We start from the raw sequence: 22,078 nt of genomic DNA on the forward strand, positions 1-22,078 counted from the left end.
TGTTTATATAACATTGTTAGATGTTTCAAGATGAAACAACAGGATTCGGACCTTCTGATATCCTCTGATCTCCAAGGAAGGGGGAAGGAGGGTGGGTTATTAGGAATGTAGGCGAGATGGATCCCAAACATCTGAAGTTATGGTGAGTACATAACTAAAAGATGTTATGTGATCCTATCTCGCCTACATTCTGACTGATGGGGCAGCGTCCCTAGCACCTAAATCCTGGGTGGCTCATTGGAAAACACTCCTGAGCACTGTGGAACCAAAAGAAGCTCGTCCTCTAGATACCACATCTAATTTGTAGTGAGAAATGAAGGTGTGCTGGGAAGACCATGTAGCCGCAGCACAAATGTCACCAATAGCAAGCTTAGAATGAAATGCTACCGAAGTAGCCATAGCCCTTGTAGAATGAGCCTTGACAGAGGTGGAAAGCTCTTTGTTAGAATAAATATAAGCTTGAGTAATACAGTCCCTGATCCATTTGGCAATAGTGACCTTTGTGACAGCGTTGCCCAATTTGTTTTCTGCAAAGGATACAAACAACTGATCTGTTTGGTCCTATCTAAATAAAAACGTAACTGTCTGTGGACGTCTAGTGTGTGGAAAATAAACTCCGCTTTATTGGAGTATTTTGGGAAAAAAACTGGAAGCTCTAATGACTGTTGCAAGCATAAAGTAGAACAGATGTAAAAACAAATTCAGGAGTGCACCAATGCTGATTCCAAAAAGTTCACCAAGAAGCTTGAAATAAAATCCTTTATTGCAACGAAATTCCTAGGACAATAGTAAGCGCTTTCACGTTTGATAACGCTTCATCAGACTTTGATAACATACTAGTGGAATTCAAAAGTTTTATAGCCTGATGTCACGCCCATCACTAATTAATTGCAAATTAGCGTATCTTAGCAACAGTTGAAAAAATGGTTAAAGAACACAATGTATATGCTAAATTGCAATTCATAAGCATCTAATGAATAGCAGGACATTAATAAATTAACAGAGCATAATATAAAACAAATGAATGTGTAAATAAAAATACATTTACTGTTTAAAAGACCTAGCTGCTAAAAATGGTTTTAAACTAATTCTTTCATTCAACCCATACTGATGTGCCTGCAATCTCAAAATCCATTTGCCCTCGACTTCCTCTGTACGATTTTTTATGTTACCTAACCTACTCGTCCTTTTGACTACTTCTAAAACTCTAAACTTAAAGTGATGTTGGGAACCATTATCTATTACATGTTTAGCTAGCACATTGGTCGTCTTCTCCTTATTGATTGCATAAATATGTTCCCTTATCCGCTCTCGTAGGGTTCTGTTCGTTTTGCCTACGTAATATTTCTGGCATATTACACATTGCGCTAGATATCTGCATAAAATGAAAACGTGTAAATACGACCTGAGTGCGGATGTCTAAATGTTTTGTCTTCTGCTATATATATGCATTGATTACATGATCGGCAAGGAAATGTTCCTTTCCTTTGTGAGGCCTTATCATGCGAAGTGGTCTTCTCATAACATAGAAGTCTTTTGAGAGATTTCATATTCTTGTAGGCTATTCTAGGTCTATCTTCCACTAAAGAATTAATTCTGTCATCCATTTGTAGGAATTTCCAATTTTTGTTAATAATTTTATTAATCTGGTTATTCCTATTGGTATATGGAATGACAAGCCTCTGTGTCTGTGGACGAGTCTTTTTCAATGCCTTGGGATCTGTAACAGATCCCCCACAGAAAAAGGGCCTACCCTTCCCAGTCCTAAGATCAGTGTTCATTTGTAGGGTGGTTTGTATATTTCCTCTATTATAACCCCTATGTACAAATTCACTTATTACTTTGTCCTGATGTTTAACAAAAATCGCATCGTCTGTTGTAAGCTTTGATGCTCTAATTATTTGATTCGATACAATATTTGAATGGACATGTTTCGGATGCATGCTGGTACGATGTAAGAAGCCATTTCTCCAGCAGGTTTTCCTAAATAATTCAGTATGTAACCCATTTGACTCCTTTGATACTCTGACATCCAAGAATTCAATACTAGTATTTGAACTCCCACATTCAAATTCGAGAAAATGTGTGGTCCCATTCAGGTATCTAGTAAACTCTCCTAGTTGCAACTCATTGCCTCCCCATACAACAAAAATATCGTCGACAAAACGAGCATAAAATAATACATATTCATGAAATAGTGTGTTGGTAAAAACATACAAGTCCTCCCAATAGGCGAATACTAAATTGGCGTAGGAGTTTGCGCATGGGGTCCCCATCGCTACCCCCTTCTTTTGTAAAAAATATTTATCATCATAACACATAACATTGTTTTCTAAAACAAGTTCAAGTAGCATCATCCATTTGATTACATTGTTGTTACTGATGCCATTTCTCAACAAAAAAAGCCTAACAAAGTCCACGCCAATGGTGTTTGGAATACTCGTAAACAAAGACTTTACGTCAAAAGTTACTGAAATGTCATCCTTCCTTATATTCCTTTGAGTGTTGGTTGCAGCCAAATTCTCCAAAAAATGTTGGGTGTCACGTAATATGTATTTAGTACTGGTAACAATTGGTTTAAATTGCTTGTCGAGATATATCGATATCAATTCAGTCAACCAACCTTTGCTGGACACTATGGGTCTCAATGGAGGATCTTTCATCCCTTTGTGTATTTTGGGCAAGCCTCTAAAGGTAGGTATGGTGGGAGTCTCTATAAGAAAATATCTATAGAGATCTGCTTCAATAATATTACTTAACAGCATGTCATAAAGAAGACTATGCACTTTCGTTATCAAAGTATTTAAGGAACCCACTGTTAATAGACAATAAGTGTCAGCTTCTGTCAACATATTTTCAATTTTACACTTATAAGCTTCTCAGATTGTAAAACAAGGGATTTGACAACTATGGCTCCACCTTTGTCAGCTTGTCTAATCACAATGGTGTTGTTATTTTGTAGACTGGTGATGGCTAACCTTTCTCCTCTAGTCATATTAATAAACTCTGACTTAAACGCTGACTTAAATTCATCACTATTGTACAATTCCAAAAGATCGTGCTCACAGGCACGCTCAAAAATGTCTAGCAAGGGATGTATGGGTGGCATATATATTGATGGTCAGTTACATCGGAAAAACCCGAAGGTATAATGATTTAATCTTGGATATTAAAATGTTCACTAGGAACATAGCACTCAAACTAATGTATGGCAATGATTGTGAGCAAATTAATAATACCACATCGATGAATACTTTTAGGAAGCCATCAATATATATGCCACCCATACATCCCTTGCTAGACATTTTTGAGCGTGCCTGTGAGCACGATCTTTTGGAATTGTACAATAGTGATGAATTTAAGTCAGAATTTATTAATATGACTAGAGAAGAAAGGTTAGCCATCACCAGTCTACAAAATAACAACACCATTGTGATTAGACAAGCTGACAAAGGTGGAGCCATAGTTGTCATGGACAGAGAAGCTTATAAGTGTAAAATTGAAAATATGTTGACAGAAGCTGACACTTATTGTCTATTAACAGTGGGTTCCTTAAATACTTTGATAACGAAAGTGCATAGTCTTCTTTATGACATGCTGTTAAGTAATATTATTGAAGCAGATCTCTATAGATATTTTCTTATAGAGACTCCCACCATACCTACCTTTAGAGGCTTGCCCAAAATACACAAAGGGATGAAAGATCCTCCATTGAGACCCATAGTGTCCAGCAAAGGTTGGTTGACTGAATCGATATCGATATATCTCGACAAGCAATTTAAACCAATTGTTACCAATACTAAATACATATTACGTGACACCCAACATTTTTTGGAGAATTTGGCTGCAACCAACACTCAAAGGAATATAAGGAAGGATGACATTTTAGTAACTTTTGACGTAAAGTCATTGTTTACGAGTATTCCAAACACCACTGGCGTGGACTTAGTTAGGCTTTTTTTGTTGAGAAATGGCATCAGTAACAACAATGTAATCAAATGGATGATGCTACTTGAACTTGTTTTAGAAAACAATGTTATGTGTTATGATGATAAATATTTTTTACAAAAGAAGGGGGTAGCGATGGGGACCCCATGCGCAAACTCCTACGCCAATTTAGTATTAGCCTATTGGGAGGACTTGTATGTTTTTACCAACACACTATTTCATGAATATGTATTATTTTATGCTCGTTTTGTCGACGATATTTTTGTTGTATGGGGAGGCAATGAGTTGCAACTAGGAGAGTTTACTAGATACCTGAATGGGACCACACATTTTCTCGAATTTGAATGTGGGAGTTCAAATACTAGTATTGAATTCTTGGATGTCAGAGTATCAAAGGAGTCAAATGGGTTACATACTGAATTATTTAGGAAAACCTGCTGGAGAAATGGCTTCTTACATCGTACCAGCATGCATCCGAAACATGTCCATTCAAATATTGTATCGAATCAAATAATTAGAGCATCAAAGCTTACAACAGACGATGCGATTTTTGTTAAACATCAGGACAAAGTGAATTTGTACATAGGGGTTATAATAGAGGAAATATACAAACCACCCTACAAATGAACACTGATCTTAGGACTGGGAAGGGTAGGAGCTTTTTCTGTGGGGGATCTGTTACAGATCCCAAGGCACTGAAAAAGACTCGTCCACAGACACAGAGGCTTGTCATTCCATATACCAATAGGAATAACCAGATTAATAAAATTATTACCAAAAATTGGAAATTCCTACAAATGGATGACAGAATTAATTCTTTAGTGGAAGATAGACCTAGAATAGCCTACAAGAATATGAAATCTCTCAAAAGACTTCTATGTTATGAGAAGACCACTTCGCATGATAAGGCCTCACAAAGGAAAGGAACATTTCCTTGCCGATCATGTAATCAATGCATATATATAGCAGAAGACAAAACATTTAGACATCCGCACTCAGGTCGTATTTACACGTTTTCATTTTATGCAGATTGTAAAACAAGGGATTTGATATATCTAGCGCAATGTGTAATATGCCAGAAATATTACGTAGGCAAAACGAACAGAACCCTACGAGAGCGGATAAGGGAACATATTTATGCAATCAATAAGGAGAACACGACCAATGCGCTAGCTAAACATGTAATAGATAATGGTTCCCAACATCACTTTAAGTTTAGGGTTTTAGAAGTAGTCAAAAGGACGAGTAGGTTAGGTAACATAAAAAATCGTACAGAGGAAGTAGAGGGCAAATGGATTTTGAGATTGCAGGCACATCAGTATGGGTTGAATGAAAGAATTAGTTTAAAACCATTTTTAGCAGCTAGGTCTTTTAAACATTAAATGTATTTTTATTTACACATTCATTTGTTTTATATTATGCTCTGTTAATTTATTAATGTCCTGCTATTCATTAGATGCTTATGAATTGCAATTTAGCATATACATTGTGTTTTTTAACCATTTTTTCAACTGTTGCTAAGATACGCTAATTTGCAATTAATTAGTGATGGGCGTGACATCAGGCTATAAAACTTTTGAATTCCACTAGTATGTTATCAAAGTCTGATGAAGCGTTATCAAACGTGAAAGCGCTTACTATTGTCCTAGGAATTTCGTTGTAATAAAGGATTTTATTTCAAGCTTCTTGGTGAACTTTTTGGAATCAGCATTGGTGCACTCCTGAATTTGTTTTTCACATTTGTTGGTTCATCGATACGGGAGTGCTTCACTCTACTGGGAGGTTTGTTTTTCTGTTTTGACTGTTCATAAAGTAGAACAGACTTTAGGAACAAAAGAAGGATTTGGTCTGAGGGACACCCTGTCTGTATGAAAAACCAAGTACGGGGGTTTCACTGACAAAGCTTGAAGTTCTGAAACCCTTCTGGCTGAAGTAATCGCCACTAGAAAGGCTGTCTTCCATGATAGAAACTTTAGATCACAGGTAGCTGCCGGTTCAAAGGGAAAAAAAGTCAAGGCACGTAATACTATATCGAGATCCCATGGAGGTGCAGGATGAGAAATCGGAGGTCTTAATACAGCAGCACCTTTCAAGAAAGTCTTACACAGCCTGTTGCTCATTAAAGGTGGGTCTATGGATTCATGAAAATTAGAAATCGCTGCCAATTGTACTTTGATGGTAGAAACTGAAGAGCCTTGATTGAAAAGAGAGGTCAGGAATTTGAGTACTTCTGCCACCGGAGTAGAAATGGGGTCCAGGCGCCGGAGTTGAGCCCAAATAGCAAACCTTTTCCATTTGCTAGAATACAATACAGTTTCTTCGTAGCAGACTTGTGGGCTGAAGATAATATGTGCACCACATCTGGATCCAGTGCATGTCTCCTGACTATCGTCGGAAGAGGAGGAGCCAGGCCGTCAATTTTAAGGTGTGTAGGGACTGGTGTAGTAGTCCCGACTGATGAATCAGTAGGTCTGGGACCTGGTCCAGGAACCATGGACCTTCCAGAGCATGCTTCCGAAGATAGGGAAACCACACTTGACGAGGCCAGTAAGGAGCAATTAAGATCATCGTGCTCCCTAAGAGAGATGCCTTTTGAATCACCCTGGGGAGGAGAGGAACTGGAGGGAAGGCATAAAGGAGGCCGGTGGGCCAAGGATGGACTAATGCGTCCATGGGGCTCTTCCCCGGAGCCGGGTTTAGGGAGAAAAATTCTTTGCACTTCTCATTCAGAGGAGTCGCGAAGAGGTCGCAACATGGAACTCCCCATTCGCTGAAAATTTGCCTTGTAACTGTCATATTCAGAGACCATTCGTGAGGAGAGAGGATGGTTCTGCTCAACCTGTCGGCTATGACATTGGACTTGCCCGGTATGTGAGTAGCCACTAGAAAGCGTTTGGTCGAGACTGCCCATTCCCAAACTCTCATCGCTTCTCTGCAAAGTGGATAGGATTTGGTCCCTCCCTGTTTGTTCAGGTACCAGACAACTGACATGTTGTCTGAGTGAACAGCAATTACTCCCTGAGGGAGGTAATCGTGAAGGGCTTGAAGGGACAGGAGTACTGCCCTCATTTCTAGGATGTTGATGTGGAGAAGGGCCTCTTTCGGGTGCCATTTGCCTTGGACTGACCTGCCCAGGGAATGCCCCCCCCCCACCCCATCTGGGAGGCGTCCGTGGTCAAACTGGCCGCCGGAGGAGGAAGAACAAAGGGTCGTCCCTGATCCAAATTGGAGGACACTAGCCACCAGCGAAGGTCCCGTTTGCAAGATTCTGTGATCCATATGAGATGATTGACAGGGAGTTCCTGAAAGGACCACTGAGTTGAAAGAAGCCACTGGAGGATTCTCATGTGTAACCTTGCCAATGGGAACTAGCAGAACTGTGGCAGACATCGATCCCAATAGCTGTAGGACCATTCTGGCTGGGGCTTTGGACCTGGGGAGTAAGGCTCGAACCTGATTTTGAATGGTCTGAATTCTGTCTGCAGGTAGATAGACCCGCATCTGGTTTGAATCTATCTCTACCCCTATGAATCTTATTCTTTGAGATGGCCGCAATACAGACTTTGGCCAATTGAAGGTGATTCCAAGGGAATTGCCCAGTGATATTGTGGCTTGCAGGCTCCGTAGAAGTAGATGCTTGGAGGTGGCAGTTAGGAGCCAGTCGTCTAGGTACGGAAACACCTGGAATCATAGACTTCTCAGGTGAGCAGTCACTACTGCCAAGCATTTGGTGAACACCCTGGGGGCTGTGGTGAGACCAAAGGGCAGCGCACGGAACTGAAAATGACTGCCTCCTAGGCTGAAGCGCAAGTGTCTCCTGGACGTTTGATGTATTCTGATATGATAATACGCGTCCTTGAGGTCTATGGAGCACATCCAAACACCTTTCTCCAACAATGGGAGAATGGTTTGTAAAGTGACCATTCGGAACTTGGACTTCTTGACTGAACGGTTTAGGTTGCTTAGGTCCAAAATGGGCCTCAAGTCCCCGGTCTTTTGGCACCAAAAGAATCTTGAGTAAGTCCCTAATCCGATCTGGTCTGCGGGGACCGGTTGGATGACTCCTTTTTGCAGCAGCTTTGAAAATTCTGAGGCTGCGGTATCCCGTTGACTGGGTGGCGGGTCCGGGATTTTTTTGGACTGAGGGTGGGGGGGGACAACAGAATGGGATGGAGTAACCTCCGGCGATAATTCGAAGCACCCATCGGTCCTGAGTGATCCCTTCCCAGGCCTTCAGGTGCTTCGAAAAACGACCCCCGACTGGCTCCGGAGCCGCACAGTCGGGCAATCCCTCAGGGACTATGAAAAGCTGAAGAGCCACGAAAGGACTCGCGGTCTCCAGTGTTGCGAGGGCCTCTGCCGCCTCTGGGACGGCGTCTTCCTGATGAATTTCCCCCTCCTCTGCCTCTGGAGGGGGAACCTTCCTGCTGAGAGGGGTAAGACTTCTGAGATCTGCGGAACCACATCTTCCCTCCTCTTTTTGCCTTGGGATAAGGCCGAAAGGGAGTGGAAAATCGTGCCCCTACGGCAGTCAGAGTCTTACCCTCTAAGTGTGTCTTTTACCTTGGGCCCAAACAGGGAGGACCCATCAAAGGGGGCATCGGCAAATGAACACTTGAAGGCCTCCGCGAAATGACACAGGCGGAGCCAGGCTTGTCTCCGTAGAGCAATGCCTGTACCCGCCGCTCTACTCGCCCCTTCGGCCGCATATGAAATGAGCCTCATGGACGAGTTTGAAATAGACGACATTGTAGCCAGCTGAGATCCAACCGTCTGGGCCAGCTCCTCAGGCAGGTTACCTAAGAGGGTATCGGATAGCTCCTTAATCAGATCCCTCTGAAATCTCGTAAAGTGCGTCAGGTAGTTCAAAGACCTCAGAGTAAAGGCCGCTGAACTAAGGGTGCGCTTATCGTACCGATCCAAGCTCCTAGACTCCTTATTAGGAGGATGGATGGACGTAGAAGCCTCTGCTACATCTTGCTGGGTAGCAGATGCCACCACCATAGCATCCACAGCCACACCTTTTGTAAGGAACTCTCTGTCCGGGGGCGCCGAGAGAAATTTGTTTGGACGAGCGGGCACTGGTTCCACAGAGTCTGGGTGTTCCCACTCCCTTCGACAGATCAAATCCAAGAGCTCGAAGGGTGGAGACACCCAGGAGGCGGAGGGCTGAGCCCCGAAGGCCTTCAGGAACACCGACTCATCAGCAGAGGGAGGTTTGGACTGCCAGCCGCCTCGTTGTTTTAGGGCTTCCAGGATGTCTGCAAAGGAGACATCATCCGAGGACGACTTGGGGGACCCCTCTGCATCATCGAGATCGGTGTCAGATGTCAAAGACTCGTCAGGGGAGTCAACGTGCTCCCTCTTGCACGTTCTCTTCCTGGGAGGTTCTTTGGACGAGGCTTCAGAAGGACCTCCAGGAGGGGGAGAAACCCCAGCGGGGGTAACCTGAGGCCCAGGGGCTCCGCTGTCTACGGACAGGGGGACTGCCAACGACCCAGTCTCCAAATGTAGGGAAGGAGCTGGGGAAACTGTGGAGGTAGCCAATGAAGATTTGGCTAAAGCACTCCTCATAGCCCTGAAGGCGGGACCACCAGAATCCTGGGAGGGTCCCCCCTCCGTGGCCATGACAGTGGATGGTACTCCCGCCGCCGACGCTCCAAGAGGGAGACTCGGGACCGAAAGCATCAATCCCGAAGCCCCCCCCCCCCAGGGCCGAAGGAAGAAGTCCGCACACTGAACTCCGACCCAAGAGCCGGAGTAAGGGTCGGGCCTGACCCTAACACCTCCACTGGTTCCACCAGCACCTGCTCCAACGGTGCCGAAGCTGTTGGAGGAGGAAGTACAGTAGGGGAGTGGACCATCGGCTCCGAAGCCAAATGGGCTGGAGCCGAAACCATCTTTTGGAACACCGGAGACTGGAAGAGTCGAAGGAGCACCCTGTCGATGTCCGAATCAGACATCTTAGATGATCTCGAGGATATCGATCGGGCCTGAACCGACTTCTCCATCGGCTCCGAAGGGCTCGGGGACCGGCTCCGAAAAGACTCAACAATTATCGGCTCCGAGGAAACCTTCAAGGAAATTTCCCTCTGTGCCGATAAGGACTTCGGCTCCGAGGGGGAAGTGTCTGAGCCGATGACCCTTATCGGCTCCGTTATCAGTGGAGCCGATGAGGGTGACCCGCCTCTCGATGCCCCAGACCTCGGCTCTGAAACCAGAGGGGTCGAGGCTGGAGGCATCGAGGCAGACCGTTCCGACCTCGGCTCCAAAGTCCGTGGAGCCGATGGAGAAGTCTGCTTAGTTTTCTTAGCCGTCGGTTCCGACTGACTGGTCGGAGCCGGCGCTTTCCTCTTTTTAGAAGGAGACAGAGAGGAAGATAAAGCCTCCTCGAAGGAAGGCTTGATTAATCCTTTGAGGATTAATTTGTTTTTCCTCTCCTGGAGGACTCTGGAGGAAAACGCATGGCATACACTGCACGATTCCTGCAGATGTTTAGCGCCAAGACAATAGACGCACGAGGAGTGGTCGTCCGTTATGGACATTTTGAAGCCACACCTCGTGCACTTTTTAAACCCGGAGGGTTTATGTTCTCTTTAGACATAATCCTACAAAAAAAACAGACAACAGTAAACTTAAGGGTTTGACACACAGGAACAAAATATGTATGCACTAACTCAGAAGATATTTAAACTAAAGAACTTTTTTTTTTTTTTTTTTTTTTTTACATACACACAAGCTTGTGAGAAAGAGAAAAAGGGAAAAAAGGGAGGGTCAAGACCCTCTAACTCAAACGGGTACTTGACCCACACACAACCACTAAAGTAGTAGTAACCACAGGGAAAGGCCCCTCAACTTAAACGGAACCTTCTCTGACAGGAAAATATACGAAAATTTCAATCAAACTGCTAGAAAACACTCGTACACAAAGAATAGCCGTTAAAACAGCTTTTGGGTTTAAATGAAGCAAATACTGACAGGAAAAAAGCCTAATATATAGTACTTAGCCCAGCCAATGTTGAGACCACGTCCAAGCTCTGTAAGCGGCAAACGAGATCTGGGGGATTAGTGGTGGTGCATCCTGGGATAAAGATAGCTCAGCCAATTAGAGGCCTCGCTCTATAGCATAAGCGTGCCGAGTCGGAGCCGAGGGATCGGCTCCGAACCCATCAGTCAGAATGTAGGTGAGATAGGATCACATAACATCACATTATACCCCCCCTGCTAGTTTATATAACAAATGATGGGCTGTCTGACCAATGAAGCACAGGCTGTAGGAGCTTCATAATGGTTTTCAGGGTCATCAGCAATTTTCTGAACAGGTTGAAGTGGAGCTCTCTCTCAAGGAAAGAATCGCATTCCCTGCACTGTGTAGGAGCCTAGATGGGCCTCCTGGCCCTCAAACAAAGCAAATCTGCTATACATTTTAATGATGTATGGTTTCAGAAACATAAGGCCCATCTTCAGATCGATTGGTTTTGCCTACCACTCCAACTTCTTCAGACAGATCTTAGGTACCAGCAGAAGGCCTATCAACTTTTGGCGATTCTAAAGCCACTGACATCTCACCATCTACAACAAGACCACCACATTCATAGGAGTTTAAATAGCACCATGAAAATCATGGCTACTGTCAATCCCAGAAGGCATAGAAGTGTCTTGACCTTCGACCTGCATCAAGTTGTAATCCAGAAGGCAAAAAATATGATTTGTTGGCCCTAGCAGCCAGCAAGAACAAGTGTGGATTGTGTCCAACTCCCCCTATAAAGGGCTTACAATGAGCCATGATCAAGGAGGACTTTTTTTCTAGTTTAAGGAGATTCCCAGAGAGTGCATCTACAGGAGTACCCAAAGAAATGTCACTTCCAGGTGTTAGCTTGTAAAGGAAAATCAAGAGACCCTTCCCCTCCAAGGATTTGGCCATCATGACTAACACTTTAATGAAGACCTTGGATGCTGAGACAAGCTCAGATGGCAATACTGTGATACAGAAGTGATATCCACTCTCAGGGAACCAGAGGCGTTTACTGAGTAAACCCCAAATACTGATGGGAAAATAGCATCCATCATATCCAGGTATGCAAGGGTAACAGCATGATTTCCTGCATAGCAACTACATGGAAGTAAATATAAAGCACATTTTGGTTTAAGTTGCGGTTGAGGTCCGGAATACTGACCCTCTCTATTTATAACAAAGAAATACCAGCAATAAAAACCTTGTTGTTTGCCCTGTACCGACAGAGCAAGTATGGCCTCTCTAAGAAGTGAGATCTTACATTTACATAGCTTTGCTGACAAGGACTAATGTTCCAATGAAGGTTTTTATTGGGATGGACCTGTGAACTCCAAAACATGTTCAAACATGATGAAATTTAGAATCCAGTGGACAGATGTGATGGTCCTACAAGTTGGGATGAACTAACAACCACCAAACCCCTCAATTTAGGATTGCGGAGAGTATACAAGACTATGTTTTGTATAACAGCCTTACTTAAATGAAAAAGAGATCTCTTCTTTTCCTGGTGTTGGCCAGTCCTCACAGAGGATGGGGCAGAAGTTGTAAAAGGTAGACTCTATACGCTTTCCACAGAGGCAAATGCCTGCTTCCTCTTCAAACAAGGTTCTGGTCAGGTTTGCCAAACAGCTGTCCCACATAAAACAGGTATCCAATATCTTAAATCCCAAGATTCATCACTGAGGGAAGGCAGTCTCAGTCATTTCATCCTGTGCAGGCACTCATTCACATCTGCCATCTCAATCAATGCACCAGTACAACAAAATCACAATAAAGACATATGGTGCCCAACCAAAGAAGCATTGATAAAGTCACATAAACGTCATGCAGGAGCCAGGAGTCTAGGAAGTCCTCAAGCTTCTCTACTGCCTTTCCTCAACAGATGCATCATGCACTGGACAAGTGTAATGAACTGATGAACACCCTAAGCCTCCACATTACAGAGGAGTACACCCTCTTGCTATACATGTCAAAAGCTCTAGTCCTTGCCTGAAAGCAAGGTGGTAAGAAATGCTGTGGTTACTGGCAGCAGCAATGGACTGAAGAGATTACGCAAAAGTGAGCAGTGGGGCGCCTAGTAAGGTAATCTGCCCACTCTAATGATAGTCTGTAAATGGCAATGATCTTATCTCGTCATATAAGGCAGAATCAGGGAACATGCAAGCTACTGTGATAGCATCCCTAAGGATTACCTCCAGGGGCGAGTGAATTCAGGGCTCCTCAGGTTTCCTCCCCAGAAAATTTATTAGGTACTTCTGGGGAAGCTGCGAGGTTCAGAAAGCCATTACAAACTGTTCTTCAGGAGTCTAAGAGAAAGTCCTAATGTACCTAGTTTTCGTGTATTTAGCCATAAATGAATTTGGATCCTCTGTACTGGAAGGAACTTCTAGCTTTTCAACATCCTGCTAGGTACCTACATTTCTATTCCTTGTGGCTGAGGATTCCAAGAGTCCGTCTGGAAACATCAAGTGCTCATTGCTTTTGTCATTAGGCACCAGAACTCTAGAACCTCCTCCTCTGGTGGGCGAGAAATTATCCCATATTGGTTGATTCTAAAAGGTCCCTTACCATGCACCTTTTTACTCCATCATATAAATTACTCTGATATGCTTTAAAAAATGTTCATTATTATTATTAATAATTTCATGCTGTGCATTTTGTTGTTACACTGTTTTACAAATGCAATTGCTTCAGTTATTTTAACAGTGCTTGCTTATAAACTCCTTAATTAAGTTTAGCTTGATAGCATCCTCAAACAAGATGTAATTCATAGGAAAAATAGAAACAGACATGGTTTCATCAGACCTGCACCTCTCAAAGACGTTGACACTGGGAGGTTCCAAATCCACAGTGGATCTGATCTTGGAGGTGCAAAGGAATACCACAGATTACATTATTTGTGGGTATGAGTTCATACAAAGGTAGGCACGTGACACAAGAGCAGTAGGCAAAGAAAGATCAGAAAGTGGTACCTGTATGCACATCAGCCATAGACTAGGTCTGACAGCTAAGACAAAATAATGCAATACTACATGCAAACCTCAAACCCTCTCCAGGCAAACAAATGCTTGACATCAAAGTCTTAAGGTTCCACCACTGTACAACCAGATGGACAATACTTAACAGAGTTTTGCTTTCCCATACAGACCTGCAGACAGGAACCAGAAAAAAAATCTCCACCCAGAGTATCATTAATTTCTCACTAGATGACTTAAGGTAGTGATTCAAGATAAAGCTTGACTGAGTAACAGCACCAGACATCTCCATGAGACAGTATAGTACAAGAATCTTGGGATGTACCCCTCCCAACATACAGACACACACACAACACACATGGGAGATGAAAGTGTGCCTTCCTCACCCCCAAAGCCTTCAACTAATACAAAGAACCAGTTTGAGGCCAAGCTTTCAATACTTGACGGCAAGCTCAGCAGCTGCTGGGTACTGCAGATTTCCTTCAAAGAAGTTCAGGGCTAGACCTGGCCTCTCAGTACTTATCCTTTCAGCAATTTTCTAATATGTGCATGGACCTGTAAGAAAGACCCCCCCACACACACACACACACACACATACATTTCTCCACATAGAGACTTTGTCTGCTCCCAACTTCAAGAAACTGCCTAACATATTTTTCATTGTGTTCATTGTTGAACAGTCTGGATAAATCTTTGGGACTTAAGGCAGTTAACAGCGTTAAGTTCTTCCCAAAGACACTTCAATGACAGTGTGGATCAGCTAGTGATCTGATGGCAAAGACACTTATTTTGATGCATATATCTCTGGCATGTAGGACTACACTCATGACACAAAGAACCAAGATCCAAACAATGTGAGTGTCAAGAAATAAACAAAAACTATGGGTGGACTGATGGGCTTCAGGAAAATGTAAGTTTGAGCAGCCCTTGCATTATATTATGACACACACAAGCAAAGTACAAAGACATCACTAGACATGGGATTTTGCTGGAAAACCTGCCAAATCATGATTCCTGGAGAAAGAATATAACATAGGAAAGTACAGTTGTGCACACTTACCATAAATGTAGATATTCGAGTGTATTCACTGTTGCAGTCATTACATTTGGGTAATCTGCTGGCAGGTTGCCCTCAGCCTGATTAACAAAGTCCTGGGTCCTGCATCGGTTGCTGTCCCTTCCTCCATGATGTCAGGTCGTCAGGGGTATAAAACATGCAGACAAGGCCATTACATCAGTTTTTCTTGCCCCAGATGGCTCCCAAATGGGGAGCAAAATATATATAAAAACACAAAAATATACCTCCAACCAAAAGCAAATACACCAAAAAGGCTTTTAAACATAGTAAAAGAAAGTAGAGGTATAGTCAGAAAAAAAACAGGGCTGAAGGGAGGGTAACCAGGACTGCAACAGTGAATACACTCGAACATCTACATTTATGGTAAGTGTACACAACTGTACTATGTTCATCGTGTTTCACTGCTGCAGTCATTACATTTGGGTAGATTCCCAAAGCTATGGTTGAGAGGATGGATTTATACAGCATTAGGACCAGCTATAAGGCACTGCAAAACAGCAGTGGCAAAATCAGCTCTGGATTTAGAGAAAATTGGTAAGTGATAATGCTTGGTGAAAGTATAAAATGAACTGCAGGTAGCAGCTTCTAGAATATCCCTGGTAGGAACACCTCTGAGAAAGGCTGTTGAAGTAGATGCAGCCCTGGTGGAATGAGATCTGATCCCCTGGGGGATGGCTTTTCCATGATGCTTATAACAGAAATGAATACAATGGCTTATCCATTTAGAAATGGTTTGCTTTGAAACAGCCTTCCCCTCTGCCCCTGCAGCAAATGCTACCAGCAGTTGTTCAGATTTTCTTCGAGATTTAGTCCTGTCCAAGCAGAATCTAAGTTGTCGGTGTACATCCAATGAATGCAGAATCCGCTCTCCCTTGTTCTGTGGATTGGGAAAGAAATTTGGCAAATGAATGGACTGATTAAGAGCCACACTGGACAACACCTTGGGCATGAATGATGGATTGGTCCTGAGTGACACCCTGTCCGCATGAAAGATGATGAAAGGCTCCTCTGCCATAAGGGCCTGTAATTCAAAAATCCTTCTAGCTGAAGTGACTGCTAAAAGGAAAGCTGTTTTCCAGGAAAGAAAATTTAAGTCTGCAGTAGCAGCTGGCTCGAGAGGAGGTACAGTGAGTTTTTCCAATACAAAGTTAAGGTCCCAGGCAGGGGTTGGAGCTCTCCTGGGTGGTCTCAAGTTTTTTTGCCCCTCAGAGATACTGCTTTAGCAGAGGATGAGAGAAAAGGGGGGTTCTGTGTTGTAATGAGCTGAAATGGCTGAGGCATGGATTTCTATGGAAGAAAAAGACAGGGCCTTGTGAAGCATCTCAGTTAAGTAATGCAAAATATGATGTAAATTGGGCACTGTTGTGCTCATCCCTTGAGATCGATTCCAGGCACAGAATCTTCTCCATTTGTCAGCATAAGATTTTCTAGTACTAGGTCTTCTCACCTCAAAAATGACATCCATCACAGGTTTGCTGAGGGATGCTAAGCGAGAATTTAAAGAATTTAAATGATTAGCCAAGCTGCAAGATTCAATGTTTGGAGCTGAGGGTGCAGAATTTGGTTCTCCTGCTGAGACAGTAGGAAAGGTGTCTGAGGCAGGTGCCACGATGAAATGTGTGACACACTGCACAGGAGTGGGTACCAGTGTTGGCGAGGCCAGTCTGGAGCAATCAAAATCATTTTGGGTTTGTCCTGTTTGACTTTTAGAAGAACTTTGGAGAGCAGAGGCAGAGGGGGAAAGGCATAGACTGATAGGTTTTCCCAGCTGAAGGACAGAGCATCCACTTTTCCAGGCTTTTTTATGATGAGTTCTTGTGAAAATTTGGTCCAACTGGTAGTTCTGGGGCGAGGCAAAAAGATCTATGTCTGGGCTCCCTCATTTGCATGTCAACATGTTGAAAATCTGTGGTTCCAGTTTCCATTCGTGTGGGTCCATGAGATTTCTGCTTAGGTCATCTGCCAGAACATTCAGCTTTCCTGGTAGGAATTGAGCTTGTAGTTGTACCTGGTAGCTCAAGGCCGTGTTCCGCAATGCCATGGCTAGTCTGCAGAGGGGGTAGGAATGTGTACCCCTCCCATGCTTGTTTATGTACCACATAACCATGGTGTTCTCTCTTTATCAGTAATTGTCCTGGATGAAGGTAGTCTTTGAAGGCTGTCAGTGCATTCTGTACAGCTAGCATTTCTTTTTGATTGATATGAAGGTGCATTTGATTTGGGCTCCATTTGCCCTGAATGCACTTCCCTGCCAGATGAGTTCCTCCCATGCACAGTCTGATGCATCTGTAGCTAGGGTTTGGGCGGCAGGGGGTGGTGTGAATGGCAGTCCCTGTTTTGGTGGCAGGCCTCTGCCCACCATAGGAACTCTAGATGCAGGCAATGACAGAAATCATTGTTTCCAGGTTGTGACAATGCGGACTCCATAAACTTTTTAAGTACCACTGAAGATTCCTCATATGCAGTCTTGCATATGGAATTAGAAGAATGCAGGAGGCCACGAACCCAAAGGCTTGCAGTATTTGTCTTGTAGATAGCAGGGTTTTTTTGTGGCCACCTGTTTGAAGTAAGTCACCAAGTGAATTTGCTTTTCTGGCATAAGGAAAGTCATCTGGGCAGTTGTATTCAAGCTTGCACCCAGGAATGTAATTTTTTGAGAGGATACCAGTTGAGATTTATTTTCATTTATGGTGTACCTTAGACAGGTTAGAACTCTTTTTACAAACGCCAGATGTGTTAGAAGAATGGCCTGGTTTTCTGCCTGAATTAGACAATCGTCCAGGTATGGATATATCTGAATATTTCTTTGCCTGCAAAATGCAATTACTGGAATCAGGCACTTTGTGAATACCCTGGGCGCAGTAGACAAGCCAAAGGGCAGTGCAGAGAATGGATAATGCATGCATCCTGCTTTGAAACGTAGGTATCTCTGCAAGATTCCCTGATTGGGATATGCAGGTAAGCCTCTCTTAAATCTAGAGTTGCCAACCAGGCATCCTTGCCTAGCAGAGGAAGTAACTGGTGAAGAGTCCGCATCTTGAATTCTGGAATGTCCAGAAAGTTGTTTAGGGTAGACAGGTCCAGGATTGGACGCCATGATTTGTCTTTTTTGGGTACTAGGAAAAGTCTGGAATAGAAACCTTGTCCCTTTTCCTCTTCTGGTACTAGTTGAATAGACCCCATGTTTAGGAGGGAAACTACTTGTTTCTGAGCCTCTGCCCACTGATTTGGGGGCAGGTCTAGGCACCCATTTGGAGTTGGCAGCGTGTGGAAATGAAATCTTTATCCCTGGGACAAAATATTTAAAACCCATTTGTCCTGGGTTATAAGTTGCCAATTTCTTGAATGAAGAACCAGTTTTCCCCCCAAAGGGGTGGCTAAGAGGTAAGTGCTTGGTAATTTTAAAGGGAAGTCATTGAGACTTTTTACCACAGGGTGGTGCCTTGTTGTTTCCAGATTTGGAAGTGGAAGCACCCCATTGCTTAGTTCTGAAAGTCCCTTGGGACTGAAACCTGGTGCTTTTGGACTGTCTGGGTTTTGGCTGGAGTGGTTCTGGAAGCAGCTGGAAAGGACCAGTTCATAGTAGGCCAGTGCCTACTAAATCTAGGGGTTGTACTTGTAAGAAGTCTTTCACAGTTTGCATAGATTTAGCTTTATCTTCCATCTTTTTTAGGACTTCAGCCTTATTGCCAAACAGGTGGTCCTGCTGTAAAGGAGCATCCAAAAGTTTTGCTTTAACATGATCAGGCAGAGATTGCTCCTTAAGCCAAGTATGCCTTCTAAGCACAGATCCAGTAACAGCAGCCCTGCAAGAGGCCTCTAAAGAATCAAAACCAAATTGCAAAGTCTGTTTGCCCACTTGTTCAGCTGAATGTAATAAATCCTGTAAATCTTTATTCTCCACACAATCAGAAATGAACATCATTTTTTGTTTAAGCAGTTCCAAGGTATGCTGTTAATATTTTAGCATATGGAATTGACAGTTTAAAGCCCTGATTGCTAAGGTTGCAGAAGTATAAACTTTTTTACCCCATCTATCCAGCGCCCTGGATTCTCTAGCAGAAAGGGTAGGATTTTTAGCAGTAGAAGCCTTAATGCCCTTGGGCCCCTGAGAAATGGTTTCAGGATCCGCAACAGGATTTTTGAAAAGGAATTTGTGGGACTCAGGAACCCTGTAGTATCGGTCTGGTTTGCTAGGGGCTGGAGGCAAGGAATCAAGGGCCATACTGGATTCCGAGAACACATCATCAACAAAGTCGAGTACAGGACGTATAGCCAAAGGCCTATGCTGAGGACGAAAGAGGAAATCCCTAAGCCTCTTTTTGGATTCAGAGAAATCCTGACTTTCCCAGTGGAAATGCTCCCTTAAGGTATGTAAAGTTTCCCCAAAAGAGAAATCCTCAGGCGTAGAAGCAGAGGGAATGGAATCCTCTGCATCAGAGTCCTCATAAGTAGGTATGGACAAATCCAGATCATTAGAAAAGTCAGAAGAAACAGAGTCCTGTTCAGAAGATTCATAGTCAAGTTCAATCCTAGGCCTCTTGGGAGGGTGGGGGGGGTTGACTACCCCTGATTAGAGTAATTAAATCTTCATACATTTTGATCATTTGTTTTTTAGGCATAGGGGCTTGAACATGTGGCTTGGGCGTAGTTTTTTTAGACATAGATCGAGATTTAGGCCTTAATACTGAAGTTGGAGTTGGTTTAATATGCAAGTCTGTAGACCTGAAAACACCCTCAGAAGCCGGTGCCTGCTCAGTGGCTCCAAACCCATCCAAGGTAGAGACATCCCCGGGTTCCATATGTGAAGCATCTCACGGCATACCAGACTCATGGGTCTCAGTAGAGGCCTGCGAATCAGACGTAGTGGATATCAGGGGCTGTGAAAGCGCCTCACTGAGTACTGGCAAACTGGCGACTGGCTTAGAAGAAGCATTGTTGGCAGTTTTGGACCTCAACGGCCCGTCTATGTCTTTTTCTTTGTGTTTTTTCGGTATTCCGGTAGTCGGATGGCTAACCAATGTTATTTCTGGATAATTAAACCGAGAACCAAAATATTTAGAAGCAAAAATGTACCGAAGGCAGATAGTGCGCTGATTAAATAAAGCACAAAACCGACAGCAAGGTACGTCGTGGTCGGGGCCTAGGCAAGGAATACAGTACAAATGAAAATCCTTATGAGGTATTTGCTTCCCACAAGTAATACAATTATTAACTTTTTCTGACATCGGCAAGGAGCAAGAAAAAGTTTCCCCAACGGGGTACTTAGCTTTTAGTTGAAGACTTCGGTTCTGAAACCCGAAGACGAAAATTTCAGGAGTCGGCCGACCGGCACTTGCAAACTGCTTCTGCTTCAGGCACAGCGCGGCAAGAAAGACTGATGCAATGGCATCGGCTGCATGTTTTATATCCCTGATGACCTGATGTCATGGAAGAAGGGACAGCAACCGAAGCAGGACCCAAGACTTTGTTAATCAGGCCGACTGAGGGCAACCTGCCAGCAGATTACCCAAATGTAATGACTGCAACAGTGTAACATGATGAACATCTATGGCGGACAGTCCTTCTATTTAAACCATTTCTGCTTAAAACCACCCTTTCAAACTTTACACTTGGAAAAACACCAATAGATTATTGAAATGCAACCAATTTGTTATTAACAAACATTCAACTACCTGGATTCCTCAAGAGGGTGCTGGACTGTAAGCAGTCGAGGATGGCGTAATCGTGTGAGCTGTTGAACTCCTCGCTTCAGCGAGTCAATAATCTGATCTTTCTCAAATTTCTGAAATCGATCTGCCAGTTTTTTATCAAACACAAGTACAGCAACTTCCTATAACAGAAAAAAAAGAATTGGGTTAATGCACAGTCACAAAGCTGTTACAGTTCAGAGGAAATAGTCCTGCAAAATTATCACTCTGCATGCAGGTAAACAAAATCTTTATTCTTTACATTAATATGACAGGAAGTTTTAGCTTTTATATGTGGATGTTTGAGTAGATTCACTTTGCAGCCAAAATGGACTGTTTAAATGATTCAGGAATTTGCAATTCAGAGACATGTTAACTGCTACTAGGAAACACCTCAATACGAGCTAAAATGCATGTCTCTAAATCACCCTTAATTACCTCAAATGCTAATCAGCACTTTCCTGAAGTAAACCACCAGGATAGCAAATTCTCTGCAGCCAGCCAAACACTTTATTACTGTTGTTAAGTGCTTTTGTTTTTCCTGGAGTTCTTCAGAATGGTTCTGATGAAGGGAAGGACAAAATCGCTTACCAATAATAAAGTGCTTGGCTGCTGAGAATTTGCAATCCTGGTGGTTTACTTTTAAGTTCTTGTTGCTTTTTATACTCTTATTTACTTTTCTGAAGTAGCTAATACTTGTGGCCCATGCATCTCACTGACACTGGCACCCCCCCATTCAACTCTCACACTCACACACCAACATGCCTCTTACCTGCCCCTGAGTTGACAGAACATCTCAGATGTCTCTTATTTTTGTCCCAGTCCTTACAAATCATGGACTTACAGTCAAAAATGCCAGAGATTCATTCTTCTTCTTGTTCATAAACTGAAAATCTTTAGCTCTATTAACTTTTTAAGTGAGTTGAAGTACTATGTTAAAAATTCTCCCTGGAGTCATCCAGTGTTCCTGACTTTGTCCCGAGGTCTCTCGTCACATGCCCAGATGGACACATCCCCATCTCTCCCAAATGTCCCTGATTTTACAGGACACTCTTGCTGTTGCCTCCTATACCAGCCCTGTCCCTTATAAGTCATGGGGCACTGCAATCAATTAATAATACCACACATCAGAGTTTCATACTTCTTACATGGTATAAAAAAAAAAACTTTCTACACTACCTGATGAGCTACTGTAGTGGGTTCATAGGTGTGTACCAGGCTAATGGCCCTGGAGCCTTTACAAGCCTAGCCCATAGGATTACCATGACAACGTGCCACCTGACCTTAGTTTCCAGTGTATCTGTCGAGTAGAGCCACTGGAGTGATCCCCGGGGTGAATTTTCTATTTCCCATCCACTCATCAAGATTTTTC

General features: G+C 43.3%; 1 protein-coding gene across 3 annotated transcripts in view; it reads right to left on the bottom strand.

Moving 5' to 3' along the window:
* The window catches only part of SCYL2 (SCY1 like pseudokinase 2), a 1,725,360-nt gene that overhangs the window by 1,312,024 nt on the left and 391,258 nt on the right, over positions 1-22,078 (bottom strand). For all 3 annotated transcript variants that reach the window (XM_044087896.1, XM_044087898.1, XM_044087897.1), the window contains exon 3: positions 20,692-20,849. In XM_044087896.1, the coding sequence (XP_043943831.1) occupies positions 20,692-20,849 (158 nt within the window). The remainder of the gene's footprint in view (positions 1-20,691; positions 20,850-22,078) is intronic.

This window comes from Protopterus annectens, chromosome 11.part0 (genome assembly GCF_019279795.1).
Source record: "Protopterus annectens isolate FY-2018-M chromosome 11.part0, PAN1.0, whole genome shotgun sequence".
NCBI classification, from domain to species: domain Eukaryota; kingdom Metazoa; phylum Chordata; order Ceratodontiformes; family Protopteridae; genus Protopterus; species Protopterus annectens.